The 9,639-nt window shown below is 41.6% G+C and overlaps 1 protein-coding gene across 1 annotated transcript; it reads left to right on the forward strand.

Annotated features, from left to right (window-relative positions):
• The first annotated feature begins 616 nt into the window (after window positions 1–616).
• On the forward strand, window positions 617–3,314 carry LOC147611215 (UDP-rhamnose/UDP-galactose transporter 1-like). The gene is made up of 5 exons (XM_086785880.1): window positions 617–834; window positions 1,417–1,604; window positions 1,767–1,967; window positions 2,319–2,480; window positions 2,579–3,314. The coding sequence occupies exons 1-5, from the start codon at window positions 687–689 to the stop codon at window positions 2,951–2,953; spliced, it is 1,074 nt and encodes a 357-aa protein (XP_086642006.1). The 5' UTR covers window positions 617–686; the 3' UTR covers window positions 2,954–3,314.
• The last annotated feature ends 6,325 nt before the right edge of the window (window positions 3,315–9,639 follow it).

Below are 9,639 nucleotides of genomic sequence, written 5' to 3' on the forward strand. Positions count from 1 at the left end.
AGAGTGCAAAGTTTGGGAGGGCACACAATTCAAAAGTTTGGCTGACTTTTTTATTTCCCTTTGTAGAGAAGATCTAGTTGTAATTATTGAGCACACAACTTGCTTTCATTGTCCTTGATTCCTTGTGTAGAACTCGCACAGGTCTTGCTATATATACATGACATGTCAAGGAACTTTGGGAGAAAGGAGTGGTCTTTAATCAAGGAGGTTAAGGAGACAACTCTACTAGAGAAGCTCTTGCTATATACATGTCAAGGAACTTTGGGAGAAAGGAGTGGTCTTTAATCAAGGAGGTTAAGGAGACACCTCTACTAGAGAAGCCAAGTTTCCTGATGGATGAAATTAGCCTAAAAACAACATGTGAGGGTTCCTTGGTAATGATGAAAGGCATGAGATGCTTTTTGCTCTTTTTTTTTTGGGGGGAAAAAATTTGCCACTTCTTTACGTGCTTCTTCATGTGATGGCTGATTTATTTTTATTATATAAAATAAAGGTTGGGGACAATAGCCGAGTGTACCCTTGTGTAAATAAATACGTTTTCTTGCGTTGAGGCACTTTGCCGACGTGGCGGGAGCCCCTCATATATAAAGAGTCTCATCATTCGGTCCTCACCAACTCCGCATTTCTCCGTTGCTCATGCCCCCCTCTTCTCCCCCCCTCTCTCTCTCTCTCTCTCTCTCTACAAAATGCAGCCCAACAGCACCTCCCCTGACACGAAGAAGGCCGCCCTGGTTTCAGACGTGGGCGCCTGGGCCATGAACATCATCAGCTCCGTTGGCATCATCATGGCCAACAAGCAGGTCATGTCCGACAAGGGCTACGATTTCCGCTTCGGTAATTAGCGCACTTATCCTTGTCTATTCCTTCCAACCAATCCTGTTTTACCATTGCTTTTTCTTTCTGTCTGCCAACCCCTTGAATTATTAGGGAAGTGCTTGCTGCTGTTGTTAGGGTTTCCTAAACGACCCTAGAATTGCAGGACCCTTCAAAGATTCCTACAACTACAAGCAGATCCCTGCTAGACCTGCAAACATGGATAACTTGTTGCCAACACAGATCCCTAACTCTTGGCGATTTGTCTTCCACCTGTTAAATTGCTATTGCATGTGCTTTCAAGACACTTAAATTGTAAGCTGTTCAGATGCCTAATATCAGTAATAATGGGACCTTTTCATATAGATGCCTTCAAAACCCTAGAATGTTAGCTCTTGAAATGGCTTCTCTACAAGCCCTAGAACATGGATCCCTGCAAAAGTTTGGAAAATTTCTATTGAGGACACAAAGTTCATCACGATTCTTACTGATCTGTTTAAAGAGCCATTAATCGCTTTGATTTTTTTTGAAAGCTAATCCCTCGACCCCCAAATCCCCCCTCCCTCTTCTTAAACTAAAAATTTCACATATGTTGGTATGCAGCCACTACCCTCACCGCCTTCCATTTCACGGTCACGGCCTTGGTGGGCTACCTGTCATCGTCGTTATCGGGAAACGTGTCGTCCAAGAATGTTCCTTTTGGGGACCTTCTCTGGTTCTCATTTGTTGCAAATTCATCCATTGTCTGCATGAACCTAAGCCTTATGTTCAATTCTGTCGGATTCTACCAGGTTAGAAAACTGCCTTTTTGGCTTCGGATTTGAAATCAGACTAATGCAGATCTCGATTAATGAAGAGTTTTTTTTTTCTGTGTGCATATGGCTTCGGATTTGAAATTAGACTTATGCAGATCTTGAGTAATAAAAGAACAATTTTATTTCTGTGTCCCATAGATCTCAAAATTGAGTATGATACCTGTGGTATGTGTTCTCGAATGGATGCTGCACAACAAAACCTACACCAGAGAGATCAAAGCTGCTGTCTTGGTGGTTGTCGTGGGTGTTGGCATATGCACAGTCACAGATGTGCATATCAACATGGGAGGGTTCATTTCCGCTGTTGTAGCTGTGCTTTGCACATCTTTACAACAAATTGTAAGTGTTCTTTTAATTGATTTCAGATAAACCTTATTCCTTTTTTCTCAAGGCTCACCACAGTCCACAGCCGAATGCTTAAGGAGTGGGCCAGTTTGGCATGGCCGAATGCTTAATTAAGTAGAAGGGGGCTTGGTGTGCCCGAATGCTTGAGGAGGCGGGCCTTACTGGCTTGAGATCTCTTTTTAACTACATTCCTTTGATGATATATGCTTGCTAGGCAGTTTAGTGGGGCTGAATGTGTAAGGAGGCAGACGGCTTGGTGTGGTCAAATGCTTAAGGAGGCAGGCCTTGCTGGTTTGAGATCCTCTGTCAAGTACATTCCTTTTTATTGGGTGCATTTTTTTGCAGTACATCGGATCGTTTCAGAAGAAATACTCCATAGGCTCTTTCGAACTGCTAAGCAAAACGGCACCAATCCAAGCCGCATCTCTGCTATGTTTGGGGCCTTTCTGTGACTACGTTTTGAATGGACGTAATATCTTGGAATATCCGTTCTCAGGGGGCTCTATTGTAAGTAAAAAGCAGCATTTTCTAGTTTACTTTTCCAATCAGAACATCACCTTACAGATCTTCAATGCATTGATTTGATTATCTGGTGCTTGTTGCAGTTTTTTATAGGCTTGTCATGTGCATTGGCCGTCTTCTGTAACATCAGTCAGTACCTTTGCATCGGGAGGTTCTCTGCCGTCTCTTTTCAAGTTCTGGGCCACATGAAGACTGTTTGTGTGCTCCTGCTCGGTTGGCTTCTGTTCGACTCGAGTCTGACTTTGAAGAACATTCTTGGTATATTAATGGCCATCTTGGGGATGGTGGTTTACAGCTGGGCGGTTGAAGTAGGAAAGCAAGCGCAGGCGAATGCTGTGCCCAGCATTTTGACGAAAGAGGCCAGCAGCTTCACTGATGAGGATGTTGCTTTGCTGAAGAGTGGTTTTGAATCGCACACGAACAAAGATCTAGAACTCGGGAACGGAAGCTTGAAGTAGTGGTGATGTTTGGACTAATCTGTTGACTATTGAAGGGGCCTAATGAAACACCTTGCATGGAAGATGTGGTGGTGATAAATGGAGCATTACTTGGCCAGAAGCAAACAAAGGCTATGCTTTGCCAAATAAGACTGACGGATTAGTCCATCTTATGTGCTTCATGATCACTTACACAGCTGCTTTCAACGCTAGCAGGTAGCTAAAGCCATTGGTCGAGCTCTTTTCTCCCACAAATTCTCATGCTTGCTCAAGAGTGGCATTAACATTACTGGCAACTCTGTCTGTACCATATGCACAGAGAGTACATTACCTTTTTTTACACAGCCAATTCTTCAATGAATAACCATTATGTATATCTTCATATATAATGTAATACATTTTTTTGCAGATGTATTCATAGTAACAACTTACCGAATGAGAACCTCTGAATCGTTATAGTCGATATGGTTTAGATACATTAGAAATCTGCAGATTTAATCAGCAAAGCAAGGGGGGGCTGATGTGAAGGCACTGAGGAATGCAAGCTCAGTGGCCAGATTGTCTAACCGAGACAAGCTGTAGTCCACTGCATTGTCATGTTCTGTTCAACCTCTCAAAACGTACATGCATACGTGTAGATGGGGGCTTTATTGAATTCTTGCTAATTTGTGGGCACCCTATTCTGTCCAGCCCAGCCGCCACCATGGCTGCCTAAACAGCTGCCCACATTGCTGATCACACTGCTGCCTGCAGGTACATCACAGTAAACCTCCTCAAACTGCCTGTACTTTACTAGTAAACCACCTCGTTTTTTAAAACACACCTCTGATTCGCAAATTCCCGTTAAAGACATCCAGAGGCCGGACAGGTCTGAATGAGCACCAATCAGGGCAGGATGGGCAGGGCAGGCAAGCTGAATAAGGTTAGCAGGTCGGGTAGACCTGACTGGGCAGCAGGCCGACCAGCTCTATGGGGCTTTATGTTTAGGCGTTGCAGCCCCCATAATAATCATCGTGTAATTTGCAAAGTCTTCTTCTCAGCAAGCAATATCAAGGTGATTGGAAAAAGCGTCTTCAACAGTGTTTGCACGGGACTGGCCGAGTTACTGCAACTTTGGTTGAAATTAGCAGGGATTGATCAACCTCTTGTACATCACAGCATTCTGTTTTACATTTATTATTTGCATTAATTTAAGTTTTAGAGTAGGATACTTGTGAATGATTGTGTGTTCCGCAGCTCTTCTGCCATGCATCCATTTATGTACACTGTGTTGGCTCGGTGATAAGGGAAGGAGCTCGTCAAGGAAGCACATTCGGCTTTGAGAAAAGTTAGATTTGTGTTAGTAAAGCTTAGGATATTTGCAAAGTTTAGCATCCTGTGAGTGTTACATGCGTGATAGGGTGGAATCAGTGTAACGTCATTAGGGTTTGGGAAGAGTTAGTTTTGGATACCTTGCTGATGGCTTCAGAGGATTAGATGGTGGCCTTGATGCCACATGCAGACGGTGGCTTTGGCCGTGCACAGCCGCTTTGGCCCGTGCACAGATGGGCAGCTGTTATGAAAGGAGCTGGTTAGCTCATTGCAAGTCGATAAGCCAATGGTCAAGTTACGAGAACTAACAAAACATTATGTGCTATTCTCACACAATAATAGAATCCATTAGCAGTGACTAGGAGCACAAGCTGTCCTCAGACGCACCATGTGAAAGATTGTGCTCAATGAAATCCAACAACATAAATAGTTCTACAAGTGCCTTTATGTAAAGCAAGTAGAAGCAAGTGGCTATGCCTGGACTAAAACAATAAATAAGGGAGTAGCCGCACAAATATAATGAAATGGAGCAATTAAAAGAGTGGTGTATTAAGATTGAAAAATAACCAGTTACCAAAGAGAAATTTCACTGCTTGGTAAGAGAAAAAAGCTTTATACTATTCTCAAAAGAAATTCTCTCACCCACCAAGAGTAATTTATTATAAACCTTTTGTAAAGGTTAACTAGACAAATGTAAAGGAGATAAAATATGTGCCGCAAATGTTTTTTTATGTGGTGAAACTGGAGTCGCCCGCATGTTTTACACGAGTTTGCATGGAGGTAGTCTTCTCTTCGTGGCACATTGGCATGTTCGACGGCCTGGTAGTTTCTGCGGTGTCTGCGTGGAGCTTGTCGCCTCCTCGTCGCTATGGTTGGAGTTTTTACATGTTGTGGTTTCCGTGCCTGCGTTCCTCTTCTCGCGCTTTGCATGGTAGCTGTCTTTCAGAAAATGTATTATATGCAGATTTTGATGTTTGCGTTGCATATACTTCTCGGCATGCCTGAGCGCAGTCGTTGCAGAAGAGCGAAGGCGTTGTCGCCTTCTCGGATTCCTGGGGAACCTCCTCCTAGCGATTGCCCGACTCCAACAAGGAGAATGTGGCTCCTCAAATTGTTACTCCTCCTGAAGGTCCTATGGGCTTGGAAAACTTGAAAGGTGTCAAATGGAAGGCTCGCTCCTTAGTCCTTGGTTGGTGTGTGTTTCTGAAAATCTATATCTTTTTTCGCCTGTTTAACATGCATAAGATTTCTTTGTTATCATAGGTAGTTTTGAAACCACCTATGCTACGACCAAGAGGAAGAAGAGCATGGATACCGTGGCTTCGGTTGCTATCCATCCAACAGACCCACCTACTGCATGTCCCAGTTCCCGAGCCGCAACAATCTAAAAATGCTGGAGGTCTCTATCACTATCGGAATTGGAAATGATGATGTCAACATCTCTCTCTGGGATTCTCTTGTTGAGTTTGTGCGTCACGAATGTAGTCAAGCTGTCTTCTCGCTTGAGAGAGGTGGAACCCTACACCATCTCCATTTGAAGATGGTTGCCCGCGTACTGTCAACGTCGATAATATCAGGGCAAAACTGTCAGGTGCTACTTGATGTGGAATGTTAATAAACCACCGGGGGGTATTGTTATGTGTCGTGCATTATTACGCCAGATAAAGATGCATACGTTTGAGGGAATCGTAGGGTACTGTCTCAAAGATCTGCATGAACCTCACTTTCGTTTCCATGCACACGTGTCTACTGAGGAGATCTCCAGAGGGCGAACACTATATGCACAGTTTGGCCAGGGTGACTTGAAGAACCGCGTTTGTCTGACGCCTGTCTATATTTGAAAGGGCTTTTGTGTACATGGAAAATTACATATTGAACAAATGGACAGTCACACTAGGTGTCACTCTTCTGAAGATGATGAGAAGTGGCAAATATTTTCCAAGCGCACAGTGGATTATTCCTAAAGCTGGTAATGGCATGGACTATAGCAGGGCTCGTGCCGTGTGGAAATGCTTGGAGACTCCTCTGCTCGCCGAGATCTCCGATATAAGAAATGTATTCTTCAGAGATCACTATATTGAAGGTGAGTTTGCGAGGTACTTTCTTTCGAGGCCATGCCATGCACCAGAGGAAGGAGATGCACATGCCTTCTTGGACAGTCAAGAAGATGGTGTTCCAACAGGTGGTTGCAATAATCCCATCCTTGTGGAGGACAGTCCACCTGATGTGGATCCTGTAGAACCATACATAAATTTATCCAAGGAGAAAGCTGCAGAGTTCCTCAGAGTTATCAATGAGGGATCAGTGCCACCATGGCATGACCTCACTGACGAGGCCTTAATGTGAATCCTTTCTTATCGTTGTCATAAAACATCCACTGGATATCCCACTGTACAGAAATAATACTTCTAGTGGATAAATAAAAGGTCCTTTTCGTTTTTCGTGTGTATCTTGATTTGCTTAATTTTAGGATGGTTGCTTAATGCATTGCCTTTCGTTTCATTAATGCCAACGGTAGTGGGCATTAATGAAATATGCACCATCAACAAAATGTGAATATGCACCATTAACAAAACGTGAATATGCTAGAACTCTCCATCTTTACCACATTTTAGTTTATACAACTAAGCTAGTTATTGAGGTGACCTCTGTTAATTATCTCACCTTTTCATTTTGGTCATAAGTTGTGTTTTTTTAAGAAATCCAAATTTAGTGATCAAGGAGCTTAAAGGTATGCCCACAATGCAGATTTTCCACTGGTGTGAAAACAATCCCAGAACTACGCAGCTACACAACTCAAGTTAATGCAATTTAGGTGAGAACTTAGACTTCTACAGGCTTTGCAGCATCCTTGCCAGGCAAGACCATAATGCTAATTGAAGTTAATGCAATTTTTAGGTGAGAACCTAGAAAGTTCAATTTTTATATCTCAACATGCTATAAAAAGCTTTTAAGGTAGCCACCAATAAAATACTCCATTTAATTTGGGCTTTGGGTTAGCAACTAATGCTAATAGAGTATGTAGTGCCTCATCTCAAAATTGTAGTTTAAGAGCGATTGACTAGAAATGCCCTCTCTAAGAGATTACTAGACCTTGAAAAGCTTGATGAAATTAAGGCTTAGAGCTGTTCATGGAATAATTATTGAAAAGCTAATGAGCCAATTGTTTGATAAAAGATAAGGATATTGAAAAAGGTGCAATGGTCCTTATGTATGAGCACACAAAATGGAAAGGCTAAGAAACCAATGGTTTGACAACAACTTACAAGATAAGGATGTTGAAAAAGGTTCCATGTCCATATGTATTAGCATAAGAAAGGAAAATGTAATATCACAAGGATCTATAAAAAATTGAAACTTTAGCTAGAATAGAAATGAAAGTAAAAAGCGACAATGCTATTTATGGCCCTTTGACTGAGCATATGCTTTTTCCAAATCCGTTAGGAGGGAAAGAAAAAGGAAATGGAACTAAAGCACACACAAAAAAGGGCTAAATTCAGGGAAGAAAGGCTTTGTAAATGAGCCTCTCTCTTGAAATCATTATCCCATCAACTATAGATCGAGAAGATGACGACTTCATGGTGAAATCACCCAACATTAGGGGAAAAAACAAAAAAAATGGGCCATGTAAGGAAAGGATGAGGAAGTGGTTAAGTTACATAATCAAGGGTGAAAAGGGAGGTAGCTAGCCTAAAAAGTGTGACTTTCACCCCTATATTGGGGCTAGTGCATAAAAAGTTGGTCCCCTGAGGGGGAAAATTGAATCTTCCCTCTCTCTTCTCTCTCTCTCTCTATATATATATATATATATACATATATATATATATATATATATATATTTCTTCATAGATTTATCTCTCTAGAACTCAACCATGTTGTAGACTACCATAGCTCTCTCTCTCTCTCTCTCTCTCCCTCTCTCTCTCTCTCTCTCTCTCTCATTCTTGACACCATTCCCTCTTGTTTCTTCATAGCTTGCTCTCTTTGGGACTCAGAAATGCAACTTCCTCCCTTTCTCCACCATCTTCTTCTCCATATATCTCTCTTTGTCTCTCGATGTGGCACCTCAACAGAACATCCCCAATGCAAAGAAGAGGCACCATATCATCTTGATGCTAGACAAGGAGTGTGCTACATGGAGGAGTTCTTATCAAAAAGCACTGTGAGATGAGGCTGAAGCACAAAGGTTATGTGAAGAAGCACATAAATATTTGTGTACAAGGAGTGTTGAATCCCTTAGACCTAACCATTCAAGAACATAGATCTTTGGGTACAAGGAGCCTTGTGTCCCTCAGACCCATCCGCTAAGCCTCCTCCCTTTGAAAGCTTGCATGATGTTGTTCGTTTCATCGGTGATGGTAGGAATGATTTCTATTGTTGTTATTGCACAAGGCTCAACCACCCTCAGGCTCACATATTACTTATTACCATTGAGCCCATGTTGAGATGATGGTGGGCATGTCTAACAATGCCATTGAAGGGTTTGGTAAGATCTTAAAACCCATTGCCAGAAGGCAATGAATTTTAGACATTTTCTTTCACACTCCCAAAATGTTAATTCTATCCACCATTGGGTTGTGATTCTTACGGTTAAAGATCAATCCCAAATGCATTTGTTTTGACACCTAGCACACATTTGTAGACGTTGAAGCTGAATCAAGTTTTAGGTAACCTTGGCCAGTAAAAGTTTGGCTCAAGAAGTGGGTCATACATAATAGATTCATACATGATTTCCCTCCTTTCTTTACTCAATTGACAAACTTGAACATAGATGTTCTACTTGTTGTATCAATTTTTTTAATCAAATTCTTTAGCAAACAATCCACCACCCATGGGATGTGTCTTCTTTGTTTTCAATGTAACTTTTAAAATCTGAATATCCTTTTGGAGATATATATGAACAGTAGACCAATCATGTATATGTCATGTTTCTCTTACAAAAGGTCATCCTAATATGACATTATCCATTATGTTCATCACCACACATGTAAGCATGTAAGACAACATGTGAAAGAAATGACTTTACTCTCTTAAGATTGCGTATGATACCCATAGGCACCGTCTAGCCATTCCATTGCCATTTTGGTAAATTCAGTTCATGTGTTCCAAAGGTGGTTTATCTTATTTCTCATATAAATACTTGATTATAATAGTAACACTAACACCTCCATCTAGGAATGTTTTCCAACCTCTACACACAACTGGCATGGTTGCATTTGAGTTAACTTTCTCAAAGTAGTCACCAAGTTGGCATATCAGCCAACTTTTAACCATCAAGTTCAATGACACTTGGCTATTGCTGAGGAATTTGTTCAATGGCATTTTCACTTTTTTTCTCTCAAATATCAATCCAAAGATCTTTCCAAAGACTAGGATTTCTACGCAGTATAGGAATG

This window comes from Cibotium barometz, chromosome 48 (genome assembly GCF_041138505.1).
Source record: "Cibotium barometz isolate CiBa-2024 chromosome 48, ASM4113850v1, whole genome shotgun sequence".
NCBI lineage: Eukaryota > Viridiplantae > Streptophyta > Polypodiopsida > Cyatheales > Cibotiaceae > Cibotium > Cibotium barometz.

Excerpts from the sequence above, each read along its gene's own strand:
- LOC147611215 (XM_086785880.1), top strand. The coding sequence starts at position 687 with ATGCAGCCCAACAGCACCTCCCCTGACACGAAGAAGGCCGCCCTGGTT. Across the intron at positions 835-1,416 it reads GGGCTACGATTTCCGCTTCG|CCACTACCCTCACCGCCTTC; the intron begins GTAATTAGCGCA and ends GTTGGTATGCAG. Across the intron at positions 2,481-2,578 it reads CGTTCTCAGGGGGCTCTATT|TTTTTTATAGGCTTGTCATG; the intron begins GTAAGTAAAAAG and ends TGCTTGTTGCAG.